The sequence below is a fragment of the Engystomops pustulosus genome, chromosome 1, assembly GCF_040894005.1.
Source record: "Engystomops pustulosus chromosome 1, aEngPut4.maternal, whole genome shotgun sequence".
Lineage (NCBI taxonomy): Eukaryota > Metazoa > Chordata > Amphibia > Anura > Leptodactylidae > Engystomops > Engystomops pustulosus.
The window spans coordinates 47,553,291-47,571,890 of NC_092411.1; the positions used below are offsets into that span (position 1 = coordinate 47,553,291).

General features: G+C 44.0%; 1 protein-coding gene across 4 annotated transcripts in view; it reads right to left on the minus strand.

Annotated features, from left to right (window-relative positions):
* Nucleotides 1-16,755, minus strand: part of MCTP1 (multiple C2 and transmembrane domain containing 1) — a 486,374-nt gene extending 469,619 nt beyond the window's left edge. For 2 of the 4 annotated variants that reach the window (XM_072139702.1, XM_072139697.1), the window contains exon 1: nucleotides 15,860-16,753. In XM_072139702.1, coding sequence (XP_071995803.1) covers nucleotides 15,860-16,423 — 564 coding nt within the window. In that variant the 5' untranslated portion in view covers nucleotides 16,424-16,753. Of the gene's footprint in view, nucleotides 1-15,859 lie in introns of all 4 variants that reach the window. The other 2 variants (XM_072139695.1, XM_072139689.1) reach the window with 1 other exon arrangement.
* Between the last annotated feature and the right edge of the window lie 1,845 nt (nucleotides 16,756-18,600).

Sequence of the window (18,600 nt, forward strand, 5' to 3'; positions counted from 1 at the left end):
TCACCTACCTGCTTACCTGAAGTACAGGGGGATTAAAGTTCTAGGAATTACTATATATGCACTGGACTGAGTGCATCGAGGTGAGAGTCTATCTGCACTTTAACATATGATTTGCTTTCTTGGGGAAGCTGTAATTCACTAGGAGAGCGCTCCCTGTTTTTTGTCTCTTTCCCTTCCCATTAAATGGAGGCCACTAATTGGAGCGTTGAGCCCCTTCCTCCCAAGGGGCTCCTTATATATTCAAGATTTTTATTAGAAATCTGCACCAATAATCGATGGTGCAGAACTGTGAATTAAGTATTTCTAAAATCAAACTTGCATCACCCAAAAAAAAAAAAAAAAAAAGAAACTGTTAGGTTGTAGCAATATTTTTTGCAATTTCCACAAAGACATGAAGTTATAGTAACTACTATACACATTGTTTGTGTTAAAGTGGCCACTGACTTCTATGGGACTTCCGGATTGGTATACATTGCAGCCAAAGCTTGGAAGTCCTTAGCAGATAAGGGGGACATGCAATCCCTCGTTCTGCTGAAACACTGGCCATAATATATTTGTTCCCTTTCATGCAGATTATTAATAGCACAACCACTTCAACTCTTCTGTCCGGCTAATCCATCTCTCTCCACGCTTCTCATTTGCCTCTCGTCTCCACCAGTCCCCCCACTGGTTCCCATTACACAGTTCAAATTTAAAATACTGACTATGACTTACAAAGTCATCCACAACCTGTTCCCTCCATATATTTCTGACCTAATCAGGCAATATCGTCTCGCTCATAACCTCCAATCCTCACAAGAGCTCCCCTCTTCTACTATCTGCTCTTCCATAACCTCTCCAGGACTGCTCCTGTGCATCCCTATACACTCTCTGCCAAAATGTTTCATTGTGTCCCCTACCTTCCAAAACTAAAAACATAGCCTGAAAAACAGGTCTGTGTAAAATTTTCTACAATTTGCAATAACCCCAATGCTATGATCCTTCACCTCCATTAGAGATTGTGAGTCCTCACAGAGAGGGTCCTCCTTCCACTTGTGTCACTTCAGCTTTGTGTCACCGTTGCTCTATCTGTTCTTGTTTTTATTCAGTATGAGAACCTGTAACATTTGACTGTGTAGGACTAGCATAGGTCTCATCCACACCTGTCCGGGCCAAAAGGTGAAGTAACAAGAGGGGGAGGTTGCGTGACAGTAAAAGTTCCCCCTGGGGTATTCCCCTTTAGGTGACAGATCCCTCCAAGATAGTAAGGAAGGATTGTAATGGGAGTGATAGGCAAGGGATGCACACAGCAAACAGAGATCTTGTAAATTCACACTTTATTAGGAGATCTCAGCAGCAGAAAACAAGCTGGCAACAAACTCTTTCCTCTAAGGGCTGTTAATTGGCTGGCTGAAGAGCTTGTCTTTTCTATGTGCTGTAATATCTGGCATCGTCTTCTGTCCGCGGAATGTGGCTTAGAAAGCGTTAATGTCTGTTTGTGTTTTCCGTGTATGAACCCCGTGTGTGGGTTAGGGTGATGCCACACGGGGCGTTTTTTGTTCCGTTTTAAAGCAAGCATTTTCAGTCCATTAAAAATGCATGCGTTTTTAAAACGCATCAGTTTTTTACCGTTTACCATGCGTTTGGCTGCTTTGAACCTGTTTATCTATTAAGATGAAAAGGTTAAAAGCAGCCAAACGCAAGGTGAACGGTAAAAAATGCATGCTTTAAACGGTCTAAAAATGCCACCTGTGGCATCACCCTGAGGCCGGCGGCACACGTGGTGTTTTGAACCCGTTTTTGCACCGTTTTTAAGCAGTCTGTTAAAAAAGATAGAATTTTTAAAAAAACGGTTTTACAAATTACCTTAATTAAAACGGGACAAAAACGGATGCATTTTCAAAAACACATGCGTTTTTTAACGGACTGCTTAAAAACGTCCCAAAAACGGGTTCAAAGTGCCACGTGTGCTACCGGCACTAGGTGTTTGTTTATTCAACCACACCTGGCTCCTTCTAGCTTAGCCCTGTCCACCAGGGTTACTGGTGTGGTTTTCAGCTGATCCACTTGGCAGCTGGAGGCATGTCCAGGAACTCCATTATATACCTGTCCGGTCCCACTTTGCTGGTTATAGTTCTATATCTCAGCTCTGTACCTTGCCCGTGGTTGCTATTGCTATTCTATAATTTATTCTGGTATGTGGCTATCTCGGCTATTGTACCTTTCACTTTCCCTCTTGGACTTGGATTCTGTTCTGTACCTGCTATCTTGTTGTGACCCGGAGCACTCGTGATTCCTGTGTGTAATTTGTTTTGTTCTATGTCTGTCCTGTAACTTAGGGAGGGACCGTCACAGTGGTTGTCCCGTTTCAACTTAGAATACAAGAGGCAAGTAGGCAGGTGACTGCTTTGGGAGCCTCAGTCCTCCCTGTGCCCCTTGTCACCCTCCTTACACATGTAGCTGGACAGGAAGTGCCTCCCCCTTGCTCATGCAGTACAGGAGATCTGCCTTCATGTGAGAGGAATTTGAGCAGACTGAAAGAGCTGCCCAACTGAGTTTATGGTCGCATCCAATTCCAACCAAAATAGCAAAACAGATAGAGAAAAGTCTGAATTATATCTGTGAAATACAACTGTATGCTGTAACACTGGTGACATGAGGATTGATGCGTTGGTCTTTAGACCATTGCAGAGTAGAATCAGACAGTCTTCTGCTGCCCCAGATTAATAGATTTCTGATGATGGATGATCAATCTGCTGCTGTAAAACACCTTTGAGTTGTATTTTGCATCTCCTATTATTTGGTCTGGTTTGCTACGACAGAATATTGAATTTTCTGGCACACCAGCTATTTCCTGTGAGACCACGACCACCTTTTTACAGAGGACCATCTAAAAATGGTCTAAAACCTCCAATAAATGTGGCCCATTGGATTTCACGTTCAAATAACCACAGTAATTTCGACATAGCATGATTGATATTCCTCCCCCATTGAATTAGAGAATATGTTATTTTGCCATCCTATGTATATATTAAGAATTGTGTCTTCATAGGGATACCCCTTTATGCCCAAAGCTTTATTTAGATTTGCTCTGTCTAGACACTCTGGGCTGCCAAACAATGACAAAGCCTCGGGAAAAGGTACAAACGATTTAGACATAATGCAAACAAAACATTTAACTCTTAGTTTAACAGGCATACAGAAAGGTAATAATTCCCCTATTCTTGCCACCTGGTGGTGGTGTGGTACAATCCAGCCTACCCCAGAGGAACAAAAGGCCTTAATACCTGCAAATCTGAGTTGGGGAAGCCCAGTGGGCTGATCAGTCCCTTGGGCAAGAACTCCAGGGACTAGATCTCCATTGCCCAACTCCAGGACCAATTGCGCTCTATAAAAAAAAACAACAAAAGTGTTTTTTTCTCCTACATAGAATAACAATGTATGTCTGATGGCTGGTTGTCCCACCGGTGCTGTATTTTGGCAAACCAAGCTCGTGCACACAACTACTGCTTCACATAAACAGGGGTACATTGACATCAGTCATTGGGGAGCATGTCGTGTAATAAGATGCATACCCCCTCATTCTCTGGTACAGGCAATATTTACAAAATTTCCATGAAACTTTGCCGGTAGAAAGAGACCTACAAATTATATTATTATCATATTAAAAATCCAAAAGTTATGTCAAAGATATCTCCATGGACAAGAATCATCCCTAGAAAAAGTACTCTGTTTTTTAGCCTTATTCATGTATCAGACAGGAGAAGAGCGCTCGTACAGTAATGTCACGCTGCTTCCCATTGCCGGCTCACTCATGCGATGCTTGTAAACCAGTGTGACCTGTCATTTCATACTTTAGTCGACACGAAGTGCAGCAAATTCCTGCAAAGGGCTGAGATTGTTGTCTAACATCTTCCCTGTCAAAACCATCCTCTTCAGCTCACATCCAGACAGCTATAAGCCGAGAAGGGAATTGGCTAAAACCATATAAGCCGCACTTCTAGACAAGGGAACCAAAGTGTTTACAAAAAAAAAAAAAACAGTGAAGAACTTATGAAAAAACTTATGTCTACATAGATAAAGGTGAGTGATAATGTATCACCATGCATTAACATCTAAATGGCTTGAGTTGAGGATATTCAATGATCTAATGAGGATGTCCTGAGGATCTACAGTCGGGGAGAGCCATCAGTGTATCTAGGTAAGATAATAAGACTGCATCACCCTCACTTAGGGAGCAGCTCTCCGTACTGTATATTAGTTTGTCTGCCAAAGGCAAAGTCTGATGTGATGTTCTCCTGACAGGCGGGGGCATACTCCACCTGCCTATAGCAGCCATATGACTCATTATTCCGACTTCTATATCCGTTTACATTCATTTCTGTAAAAATACAGAAGGATCAGTCATGACTCTTTGTGCGGTGTCTTAGTCCGTGTCCCTCATTCACCACGTCAGGCATCAACACTGCCATTTACACAGTATATTAAGCTTTTCATCAGGAATTAGTTTTACAATTGGGCGAGATGACATAACAATCCGATTTTCGGTGACTCACGGTGAAGTAAAACAATATAATATTCCATAGACATAGCTAAATTAATTTCTTCCACGGCAGATTCAAGGATTTACGTAATGAGCAGATTCGCTGTTCCCGCACCGTAGCTTACTGCACTGTATGCACGGCTTGGATCATCCGCTCTGTTATATACCGGAGACCCTTTCATTAATCATAATCAGATTGAGGAGAAAACAATCCACCAGATTAACAATGTAAACAAACCATATTGAGCGAGCTCATTCTAAACTCATTTCCACTTTAATTCCTCTACGTTGCCTCCAGTTTTGGCCTTCATGACGCAGCATTTTTTTGTGCCTGTTTTTTTGTTCCAATTTTCTGCGAGTTAAAACACTTAAAGGGGTATTCCGGGAATATGAACTTCTGACACAAAAACCCATGATGATATAAATAAATAAATACAACAATACTCAATGTCATTAGTAACAAAATGGAGCTTAAATAATTTGATTTTATGATTTACAAAATTTATGGCCTCTCTAAAGTAGGTGGAGTTATCACTAAGATGGCCGCCACTGGAAACTACAAGTTCCATGATCCTTTAGTTCTCAGTAACTCCTCCTACCACTTATGCTCTGCTCCCAGTGATGATGTAACAGGTTTTCTTGCTCTGTTACCATAGTAATGATGTGTAACTGCCATCACCACAACACCGGCCATACTGGATGCACTGCAACCAACCGACTACAGCCAAACGCAGTGGTGATCACATGACCCTGCCCAGGCAGGTGCAGGACATGTGATGTGGACATGTGACCAGCAGCCATCTTCTGTCCTGCCACGGACCGCGCGGAGGAAATTAACGGACTGATTAAAGGGCAGTAGCATTTTAATTCTTCATTACAGTCTATGTCATCAGCATTTTCTGCTAATGGGAGCAAAGTTTTAAATAACAACTAATTACACATTAGCTTATATTTTGAGTGCCCACTTGTATATGAATTATGCTGATTCCTGGAATACCCCTTTAAACTTTTTCTTCAGTGTTTTACATATAACAAGTTGTACATTTTAAGGACATCATTTTGTGTATAATACAGTATATTAAATTGCTGTATCAAAAGCAACAATTCCACAACGTTCACCAAGTACTACGAATCACTTCATGAGTTGATTTCATCCTGCACTTTAGTATAACTATAGACATAACACATTTATATATTTGTTTACACTAAATAACTTATTTATAAAAACATTGTTTTAAAAAATTACTTTGCCTGTACATGTTCCACTGCCACTAGGAAGGAGAGAGCCTTGGGGACATTGTTAGGCCCCTGGCTGCCATAGTCATCCTTTGCTGCAAAAGTTGGAAGGAAAGAAATCTGTGATATCAACAGTTCAAACCTGCCGTCAATTGCGGCTCTTCTCCTGATCCATACCATCCCATGGCATTAATCTATGTGACTGGCTGCATAGTTACCACCTATCCTTTACATTGATGGCTGTAAGGACACCACAACTGGGGACTTCCATTAACTCCGGAAACCGGTTTCAATGGCAGGGATTTTTTTTATCAAGAGCCGCCATGTTCTCCTGCCACTCACATTCTGCTCCCAGGCACGTTTTCTAAGCCGCCCGACATCCCTACCTACCCACTTGACATGTAGGTGGTGTAAGGGGTGAAAAGTCACAATACTTGGCCGAACACCAAGTTTCAGTTTTCTGGTGTACAAGGCATGACAAAACGCTGGCCCATAAGCTGAGGAGCTAAACTGATTGTACACGTGGATTTCTAATCAGATGATCAGGAGGTCGAACAGTATGGGTGCAGTCACACGTGGTGTTTGTATTGCATTTACAAATGGCCGATTGCACATGCCTTTCCATTGAAACACATGCAATCAGTAACCAGCAACCCGTGTTTTGCATTTTAAATGCATGACACCAGGTGCTGGTTACCAATCACATGCATTACAAAGGAAACCCATTTGTGATCGAGCCACACCTCACCCCCAATACAAATGCAATACAAACAACAAGTGTGACCGCACCCTCAAACCAGGAGACACATGAAGCGAGTTTGAAGGAACAAACATGCTCATGTGAAAATGGCCTGAGGGTGATGCCACACATGGGGTTTTGAACCCGTTTTTGGTCCATTTTAAAGCAGTCCTTTAAAAACCGCATGCTTAAAAACGCATGTGGTTTTGACTAGTTTTAATTAAGATAATTGGTTAAACCTGTCAAAAACGGAGCGTCTTCAAAAAACGCATGCGTTTTTCAAAAAAACACATGCGTTTTTTATCAGACAACTGAAAAACGGACCAAAAACAGGTTCAAAACGCCATGTGTGGCATCACCCTAAGGGTGCACGTGACGTTGAACGCATGAGTTCCAGAATGCAATGGATCAGCTGAAGAGAGATTTGCCTCATTAAATGGCTGTTTACATTTGCGTTTACAAAAAGCAACAGTTAACATATATGTTAACATTGTGTTAACACTTGCTTATTGTAAAAGCACATCTTAACAGCCATTTAATTAGGCAAATCTCTCTTCAGCTGATCCATTGCCTTTTGGAACTCATGCATTCAACACCACGTGTGAATGCAAACTGAGGGATAAGGGGTTAATAGGCCAGACCGGCCCATCTCTTTAACTAATCCAGAGCTACTCTGACACTGCCGGTAAAATTCATTACTGTCAGAGCATTGCCTCTGCAGAGGGAAGCAGAGCGAAGAGAAAATTTATTTGCTCTAGTTGTAATTGCATCCATTTTAGGTGGAATTCACAAGTTTCTTTGTTTTTTATGCAAATCATCTAAACGAATATGCAATTGTTATTTCATCGCAAATTATATTATATATATATATTTTTTTTTACACAACAGTTTTTTTTAAAGCAGGCTGTAGTATATAGCCATCCAGCCCCCTGTAGTTTATAGCCTGCCAGCCCCCGACTATATTGCCTGCCAGCCCCCCAGCGTATAGCCTTGCAGCTCCTGTAGTATATACCCTGCCACCCCCTTTAGTTTATAGCCTGCCACCGCCCTTTAGTATATAGCCTGCCAGCCCCTGTAGTATATAGCCTGCCAGCCCCATGTAGTATATAGCCTGCCAGCCCCCTGTAGTATATAGCTTGCCACCGTCCCGTAGTATACAGCCTGCCAGCCACTCTAGTATATAAACTTCCACCACCCTGTAGTATATAGCCTGCCAGCCCCCTAGTATATAGCCTGCAGTCCCTGCCCCCAATATAATGCCTGTAAGAAAAAAACAAAAAGTGTACTCACCTTCCGACGCCCACCTCCGGCATCAGCTCCGCGTTCCGGTCCGTCACAGTCACCATGACGTCAGCTGCACTAACATCATAGTGTGTAGCGAGTGGCTGACGTCATGATCCATGTGACGGACCGGGACACGGAGCCGCTGTCGGAGCATCGCTGTATAGAAGAGGACCTGCTGGGGGTCGTCAGAAGGTGAGTACACCGGGTTTTTCTTGACTAGAATATAAGCCGAGGTGAGGTTTTTCAGCACATTTTTTGTGCTAAAAAACTCAGTTTATACTCAAGCATACAGTACCTCATCTTCCTAAGAACCAGATTTTATTTCAAGTCTTGCTAAAACGATAGAATTCAACAGGGGAGGACAATCTTTTCTTCATGACTGTATAATATATATATGAAAAGGGATATGATGCGTCACTGCATTCAAGAGGATAGTCGTGGGCTCACAACTTAGTCAGTAATCTGAAGTTATTTTTACTCAGTGCCGCGTCATAAGAAGAATCCCTTGTGTCTGTTAACTATTAACTAGAAATCTGGTCAATTCATTCCCTTTCCACTCCCAATTACACACAACACATATAGGAGCTGTAAATTACAGTAATGTATGTGGAAGGAGCACCTCAATAACCTCAATAGGACATAATAATGGAGATAAAACGAAACAAGAGTCCATTAACAAAGCAACATTACAATGAAGCTCAGCGTGATGGGATATATTGTATGAACAGTCAGGGACGGATTATATTTAGTCTTTTATCCTCATCCAGACCCTCGAGTTATTTACCGGTCCTAGATCAATCTTCTGGAAAGGGTTAAACAATACAATATTCCCTTATATAACACTCCATCACCAACCCCTGAATATTACAGTAATATAGTATATCTACATACTGTACATGTGTAATGAATTCATTGCTTCCTATTGGCACTATAAGACAAGGCTCATCATTCGCAGTGTATTTTCTATGCTTTATCTTTGCTTTCTAGAATATTAGATTATTCTCCAGAGATCTGCAGAAAAGTCAATACAGTATACATCAGGCAAAAATCAATGTCCTGTTCTGCTGGGAATCTTATGACGCGTCAATACTAAGGTACCATATGACTTGCATTACAATCTGTCCTATTAGATGTCATATATTTGCCACTGCTATCAGCCCTCGTACACATTTTGCCTATAGCTAGATCTTATCTGAATTATATCAGGTCAGAAGTAGAAGTAATGAAACATGAAACCAATTATACACCATATAGTCATATGCTGCAGAAACCCTTGACAGGCTGCAGTTCCCTACATGGACAATAGGTGGCCAAGGGACATCTTATGACGGGGTATCAAAAAAACTGGTTTTCTAAAAAAAAAATTGGTGACCTAGCGCCATACATGGATAAAAAATAATCAATAAAGAAAAAGACATTTCTATACTTGATCTGCTTCATTTGTCACATTCTATTAATGATGTGGACAATATCAAAAGTTGTACACAGAAATCGTATAAAATATACAATAGGTATACACTGCAGAGGATTATGAAAAGTTGCGTCAGGATTAAGTAAAAAAAATTAAGTTATTACTGTATATGGTGTGTATATATTGTATGTGTGTACATATGCTGTATGTCTGTATATGGCACTGTGTGTGTGTATATTTGATGTGTGTATGCTCTATATGTGTGTAAGGCTGCATTCACACACATGTATGGGGGACGTATATATACGGCCGATATATACGCCCCCCATAAACTTCTATGGGCTCACGGCCCTGTACGGGAGCGGTATGGTGCCGTATACATGCGGCACCATACCGCTCCGTAGCCCGTAGAAAGATAGGACATGTCCTACGTGATACGTCGCCGTGCACTGTATCTTCCTATGGAGAGGGGCGGGGGTGAGCTGCGCTCATCCCCTGCTCCTCTCCACAGCGCCGATGTATGCCCGCCGTACTACGGTACAGCGGGCATACATCGTCTGAATGTAGCCTAAGAGTGTATGTCTGTATATGGCACTGTAAATGTGTGTATATTTGATGTGTATATGCTGTATATGTGTGTAAGACTGTATAAATGTTTGTGTACGAGTGTAGAACTGTAGGTATGTAAATGTGTGTATATATGAGTGTAATATGTATACTTTTAAGTCTGCTATGGGGTCGAGCCTCTCCTAGTTACACCCCTGCTAGAATAGTTTGTACACTAAAAACTTTACAAAGTTTGTGTGAATCACCTCATTTGATATTGATAAGATAAGATAATTGATCAGTATTGATAAGAAAAAATGTTATTACTTATTCTTACCATAGTTAATAAACTTATACTATAAGTAATATTACTATAAGTTATTAAACGTATACTCGTTTCCCTCGCCACTTTCATTCTCCGTGGAACTGCTCATCATTGCTAGCCTCCCACTGCTGACCACTGCTGCACGCCATCCCACCCGACCACTGCCACATGCCTGCTACATCTGACCACTGCCACATGCATGCTACATCTGACCACTGCCACATGCCTGCTAAATCTGACCACTGCCACATGCCTGCTACATCTGACCACTGCCACATGCCTGCTACATCTGACCACTGCCACATGCCTGCTACATCTGACCACTGCCACATGCCTGCTACATCTGACCACTGCCACATGCCTGCTACATCCGACCACTGCTGCACGCCATCCTATCCGACCACTGCCACATGCCTTCTACGTCTGACCACTGCCACATGCCTGCTACATCTGACCACTGCCACATGCCTGCTACATCTGACCACTGCCACATGCCTGCTACGTCTGACCACTGCCACATGCCTGCTACATCTGACCACTGCCACATGCCTGCTACATCTGACCACTGCCACATGAATGCTACATCTGACCACTGCCACATGCCTGCTACGTCTGACCACTGCCACATGCCTGCTACATCTGACCACTGCCACATGCCTGCTACATCTGACCACTGCCACATGCCTGCTACATCTGACCACTGCCACATGCCTGCTACATCCGACCACTGCTGCACGCCATCCTATCCGTCCACTGCCACATGCCTGCTACATCTGACCACTGCCACATGCCTGCTACATCTGACCACTGCCACATGCCTGCTACATCTGACCACTGCCACATGCCTGCTACATCTTACCACTGCCACCCAACCCTACCAGCCGACAACTGCAATACGTCAGCTACATCTGACCAGCGCCACACGGCATGCCACCGACCACTTCCACACACCGACGCATCCAACCACTGCCTTGCCTCTGCTATAGCAACAGTTCCAGGGTGTAGCAGGCGTGGCACTAGTCAGAGACGGCCTCTGTAAATATACAGAGACCTACAGTGACATGTGGCGCTGTGGGAGAATGGGAGTGCTGGAGGAGGTAAGTATACATTTATTTTTGTTTATTTGGCTATTTTACATAACTATGTTATGTATGTAGTCTTTTATAGTCCATGTGTGATATTTTTATTGAATACATAATTATTGCCTAATATTAGACCAGACACTATCACATACTGAATAAATATCAAGGCGGTGACAGGACTGACTGCAGTCCGTAGTAGAAACAAGCAATTGGCGCCCTGCAACTGTTACAATTTCAAGGACATAATCACAATAACAAGAGAAGGTGGAGGCTTTTTGGTTTTATGAAGAAGAATCAGATTTGGATAGTTACGCGGGTGGTGACCGAAATGCAAGAACAAACAGCGAGTATCTGTGACTCTAATAATTAATCTCCTTCTGTCTTTTTGGCAGTCACCCAGCAGCCCTGTCACTTGTAATTCAGTGGCTCCAGGAATCAGAGCTTTCATGTTTTTCTACATATCAGTAATTGAAATTGTAGCTCATATGGTGTAACTATCAGAGAATTGCTGATATCCGGCTCTAATATTCAGCATATAGAAAGAGACATATATTACCATTGCTGTTTCCTATGGACAACAATCATCAAACTCTTACAGTGAAGAATTATCTAGTGTAAAACTCATCTCCGCTGGTAAAGGAGCCAAACAGGTCAAGCAAATGGGGACTCCATGGCTTCCATGTTGGTGGGGTCTGTCCTCAGGATAGACAAGCAGGACAAGATCAGTGAGGCAGCCCTGAATTGTATATGTTTTCAGGAGCTATAATACACTGGAACTAGTACACATGAGAAGGTAAGTAGCTCATACAATTGAATGGGTCTAATCCTGCAGTACCATTTCTGGGTGCTACACAGTTTACAGAGCTGGTTTGTGTCTCCTTTAATGGAATGAGTCCCCATTGATCTGATATTGATTACCAATACTTATGTATAATGTACTGAAGGTCATCATTAATAAAATCATGAAATACTCCTCAAGGAATGGAACCATATTATTATAGTTCAACCAGTGGTCCATCTCCTTACTATGGTGTAAACTATTGGTGGTCTTCTAAAATTTGGGTAGGAGGGAAAAGCCATGAAGGTAGTGTACGCATTAAGTTGTGGGCCTCTGGGAGCTACTCTCCAAGTAGCCATGTGGTGACTTCTTCCTTCTTTGGCAGCAAATATCAGCCTGCTATAAGGAGAATTGTCACAGCACTTAGGTGGGGTCATCAGGACCATACCTTATTCTGCAATATTATTCTTCCGATAGGGCAGTGATGGCAAATCTTTTAGACACCAACTGCCTAAACTACAACCAAACCCCACATATTTTATGCAAAGTGCCAATGCGACAATTTAAGCAGTAACTTATGACTCCCTGCTCTTTCACAGGTTTAAATTGTAAAGGCACCTGAGGACACCAATACAGTAGAAATAAGGAGAACAAGTTTGGGTTATGATTGTAGCTTCCTTCTAGGCTCCTGGGCTGCCTGGGAATGCAAGAGGCCTTCACTCCTGTCTGGCAAACCCTGCCCTGGAGTGATGGCAAGGGTGCCCATATAGAGGGCTCTGATTGCAACCTTTGGCACCCGTGCCATAGGTTCGCCACCACTGCGATAGGGCAACAGAAACTGCCTGACATGAAGAGCAGATAAACTAATTCCTACCTATACAATCCAGTACCACTGCTACTGTAATCCCTGACAGTCCTATAGGAATGGCGCACCTGTCTACCCATGTGACTGCCGCAGCCAATATACTGCCATATACATCGAGTCACATCAATGCTACAAGCAAGTAAGCAGAGACTAGTGGGGACCGGTGTACCATGGACTTTCAAAGGTTCTATTAATCTTGTGCAATTTATTCCATATCAAACATTTTAGAACACAGGAAAAAAACCCCTTTTACTGACATACAGGTAGAGGCGCACAGTCCAGAATGTGTGTGGAATTTCCCTGCAGATTCCGGAAAATCTCATGTACATGCTGCAGAAATTTTAGACATTAGACAGATATTACAAAGGTTCTGTTGCAAAACGTAGACTGAATAGGTCCTGATTCCCATTGTCCCACCGGACCATGTTATTACTGGGTAACGTCTTATTTTGTGTTTCTATATGTACCTCATGAGCTGTAAAGCGCTGCAGTCAGTTGAAGGTTTAACTGACCTCTAAAAGCTACAACAAAATCCCCAAGCGAACTACCATGAAACACGTTTTTAGATATTGATACAGATTTGGTTACAGAACTGGATGCAAAGTATTCTGAATGTGAGAATGTACCATTATCCTCATACATGAACATAAAGCTTTGCTGACATCAGGACACAGACCTTTTGCAGATCTCATCTTAGCAATAAGCCTATGGGGTACAGAACTGAGAAGAAAGTGTAAAAACTCTCTCATCAGTCGCAACAAATAACAAAAAGTTTCAAAAGCCACATTAATAGCGGTTCATCAGTAGAGTTATACAATGGATATCAATTTCCGAGAAAGCACATGAGCTTATGACTATCCTGCACGAGGCCACACATCAGCATCTGCCTTCAAAGACATTTGTGCAGCAAAATCCTCTTTCTTAGCGCTTCTTATGAGTCTTCCTTTTGCACAAGGAATATATTTACCCTAAAAATGTTCCAGAAATGTACAATACTCACAAAATTTGATAAATAGGATGTTACACCTATAGTCATATTGCAAGGTTCTCCTGCAGCAGGGAGGAAGTACAGGACTACAGTAATTTAGGCCTCCCCTGCCCATCTCTACAGTGAATGGATCTACAACTTACAAGTGAATACGTATAAAGAGCATACAACCAGATTACTATTGGTACACAGTGCTAGGCCCATTAGGTCTTAAATATATTTTTGATACTTACACAAGACACTTATATTTTCATTTTCAGATTTTGTATATTTTATATTGGATAGTATGTTTGATACTTCTACAGCTAGGCATGGATTCCCACACAAGAGAATAGAGAGAGCCATGCCAGGGGCGCCTCCTTCATGTCAGGGGTCCCTGACCTCCATTACTGTTACAGATGTGGGTCCTTATGGATATGCTATGAGTGCCTGAGATAAGAAAAACCCTTGTAAAACCTCACTTGTAGGTAACCTGTAGTATTGATAACACATATGGGAACTGTAACCTGGGCAAAATATAGATTTTACAGATTAAAATTATAGATATTTGGCATCTGCTGCAATTCTGGCATAAAATAACGGTACAAAACGTGCAATCGGAAAGGGAAAGATGTATGTTTAAGATGTTGTGCCCAATCGTGCTCCATGGTGATCAACTTGGAATAATTTTCCTTTCCGATATTCCAATTAATTCTTCTGAACGATGTATCTGGATGCAGGATATCCCCAGGATTATACAGGGGATGAGGATATGATTTATCGGGATTAGGATATCCCTAGTATTATACAGGGGATGAGGATATGATGTATCTGGATTAGGATATCCCCAGGATTATACAGGGGATGAGGATATGATGTATCTGGATGCAGGATATCCCCAGGATTATACAGGGGGTGAGGATATGATGTATCTGGATTAGGATATCCCCAGGATTATACAGGGGATGAGGATATGATGTATCTGGATTAGGATATCCCCAGGATTATACAGGGGATGAGGATATGATGTATCTGGACTTGGATATCCCCAGGATTATACAGGGGATGAGGATATGATGTATCTGGATTAGGATATCCCTAGTATTATACAGGGGATGAGGATATGATGTATCTGGATTAGGATATCCCCAGGATTATACAGGGGATGAGGATACGATGTATCTGGATTAGGATATCCCTAGTATTATACAGGGGATTAGGATATGATGTATCTGGATATAGGATATCCCCAGTAATATAAGGGGATGATGATATGATGTATCTGGATTAGGATATCCCTAGTATTATACAGGGGATGAGGATATGATGTATCTGGATTAGGATATCCCCAGGATTATACAGGGGATGATGATATGATGTATCTGGATTAGGATACAGGGGGTGAGGATATGATGTATGTGGATTAGGATATCCCCAGGATTATACAGGGGATGAGGATATGATGTATCTGGATTAGGATATCCCCAGGATTATACAGGGGGAGAGGATATGATGTATCTGGATTAGGATATCCCCAGGATTATACAGGGGGTGAGGATATGATGTATCTGGATATAGGATATCCCCAGTAATATAAGGGGATGAGGATATGATGTATCTGGATTAGGATATCCCCAGGATTATACAGGGGGAGAGGATATGATGTATCTGGATTAGGATATCCCCAGGATTATACAGGGGGTGAGGATATGATGTATCTGGATATAGGATATCCCCAGTGATATAAGGGGATGAGGATATGATGTATGTGGATTAGGATATCCCCAGGATTATACAGGGGGTGAGGATATGATGTATTTGGATTAGGATATCCCCAGTATTATACAGGGGATGAGGATATGATGTATCTGAATGCAGGATATCCCCAGGATTATCCATTCTCCAGGTAGATGACTGGGGGATCTGCTGCACACAGAGGACACATCTGGGGAAGCAGTGAAGCAGAGCTCAGTCACATCCTCGGCTGCCATAAACTTTCTGTACCATTGGAGCAGAGCTGGTGCAGTGATCACACACATCTAGCAGAGAGCATCAGGTCACTGCCCCTGGCACACAGTAACGACCCCCCAGCTGTGCTACTCACTGTCCTGCCGCTGTCCGTGGTGCTGGAGCCCTGCAGCAGGGTCTCTATGCAGGCGGTCCCGGGCAGGGACGAGCTCTTCTGGTGGGACAGCTGGTGCCCTCTGGCCGCTGCAAGCTGCTGGGGGTCGCCCTCCCTGTCCTTGGCCGCCCCCGGGCTCTTGCTGTGGGGCAGGAGGTGATCCCTCAGGCGGCGCAGAGTGGAGCCGGGCTCGGGGGTATTGGCGATGCTCCCGGGGCTGCTGCAGGGGGCGCTAGAGGGGATGGACTCCACACCGGAGCAGCAGAGATTGGGCTGTGAGGAGGAGAAGACCCGGTCCAGCGCCTGCTTCCTCCTCTTCAGGCCGCTCCAGCGGATGATGCCGGGCACCACCTCCTCCATGTAGCCGTCCTGCTCTCTCCTCCGGGCGGCGGGGGGTGACGGGCCCGGGGTCCCTGCACTGCGGCGGGGCTCCGCTCCTCTCGGCTGGGCGCTCTTCTTGGATCTCCCGAGCTGTAAGTTCCTGAAGAGCCGGGCCTGGAAGGAGGAGCCGGAGGGCTGAGTCTCTGAGCCCGGCAGCTGCTCCATCACCCGCCGGGGCTTGCGGCGCTTGCAGGGGAAGCAACAGGAGCGCAGGCACCTTAGAGGCTTCACAGCAGCCCGGAGAGCGCCGCAGCTAGGGGGCGTGAGAGGGCGGAGCGGCCCGGAGAAGGGTCCTGGGGGCTGCCAGCATCCTGCTCACACTGCCCGGCACACGCACCCTCGGCGCATCACTACTTCCCGGGCGTCCATAGAGCGGAGCACGTGGAGGAGGAGGAGGAGGGTCCTGCTGCTGCTCATCCACACGGAGCGGTCCTGGCTGCAGCTCGTCTATAGTCAGGGCTATCCCCACCACTGCTGCGGCTCCTCACTAACGGGTAATCCGCCGCCTGGATCCTCCCCGCCGCTGATGTCATGTGTGCACAGGCGGCTAGGAAACGCATCACCCTCTGCAAGGATCTGTTCACACCTAACTCCTCATCACAGCACTGACATTATGCGATCATCTACACTTCACTAATTATTTCTCTCAGCACCATGGAGCTGTATTTTTAATTCCTTCTATGGACTTTTCTTTATAAATACTCTCTGAATATGTCATAGGGCGACGATAACCTCAGGGGTTATTCGTACATCCGTTTTTTCTCAGTATGCTATAGGTCAGTGATGGTGAACCTTTTATCGTAAAGGGTAACAGTTATTTAAGCAGTAGCTTCTTTTTAACTGCTCTGCCTCAGCTTTAAATCGTATAAGCGTCCTGAGGACACCAATACAATGAAAGAAGGAGAGAAAATTTGGATTATCATTGTAGCCTCCGCCCAAGATGACATGAAGAATGGAGGGGCTCACTGTAGGTAACCAGGGCTGGATAAACAGCTATATAGATAGGAAATAGACAAACTATAGGACAGTGATGGCGAACCTATGACACGGGTGCCAGAGGTGGCACTCAGAGCCCTTTCTTTGGGCACTCAGACCATGGGTCCAGGCAGAGTTCACCAAATAGGACCTAATCCACCTCCAGTCCCAGGCAACTTAAGAGATGCAGCTCTCAGCACAACATTTCATTGTCTGTTTGGAACTGCGGGAAAAGCGAAAAAGAACTGCAATATCTTTGGAGGCCATCCTACTGGACCCACCATTCTTTATCTACAGAGAGACCCTGTAGAAAAGTTACAACCAGAGTCTGCATTTGCGTTCCTTCTTTCAACTGTATTGGTGGCCTCAGGTGGTTGATACGATTGAAAGATGTGGAAGAACAGGCAGCAATAAGTTACTGCTTAAAATGCCACATTGGCACTTCACGGTAAATAAGTGGATATTGGTTGCAGTTTGGGCACTCGGTCTCTAGATGGTTCGCCATCACTGCTATAGGAGATAGATAACTAGACAGGAAGATGATAAGCACCTTCAACCGGGCATTCAACCAAGGGGTATTAAAAGACCAATACATCCTCTGCCTACAAGAGTTCACATGCATGGGGCCCCTTTAGGACTGGGGGCCCTGGGCAAATGCCCAGCTTGCTGCCCCCTAACGCCGGCCCTGCATGAGAGTGAAGCAGGATCACTGGACTATATTTTCTCTTCTACTGCCTGTATATTGCAAAAAGTCAACCACTGAAGATCGGGATGTGCTCCAAGCTCTTCCCGGTTAAAGGGATTTTCACACTAAACAAATTAGACACTATGCACAGCATAGGGCCTAACTTGCTGATCGTGGGGGTCCCCACCGACCATGAGAATGGCGGTCTAATGGGGCCCGTGGTACCTCCATCTGACCCCTCGTTGCATCCCAAGATGAGTGGAGACAGCCGGGCATGTCCGTTCTCCATTCATCTCTAGGGAGTTGACAGAGGTTGCTGTGACCTAACTTGTTAAGTTGCAACAAAATTTTATTGAATTACAAGCATAATAGTGGCTTACAATAGGTCATGGCACAACATTGGCCCCTCGCAGGGGGATCTCATAAAGTGGTTTCACGGTGATGCCTAGCCAGCTACTGTGTTAAACAAAGTGAACAAGTGAATGTGGGAGGAGGGTAAAGGGTTGGGGAGGGTTGGATTAACCTGAGAATGGACTTAGTACAAGACCAGTATAGGTGGTCGCTAGAGGTGAGAGTGGTAACAAGCATACGTATTGGTGAGCCATGTGTAATCTACCAATGTCCTTAAGAGGACAAAGACAGAGCCCTTTCAGGCAGTGGCATAACTAGAAGCTGATGGGCC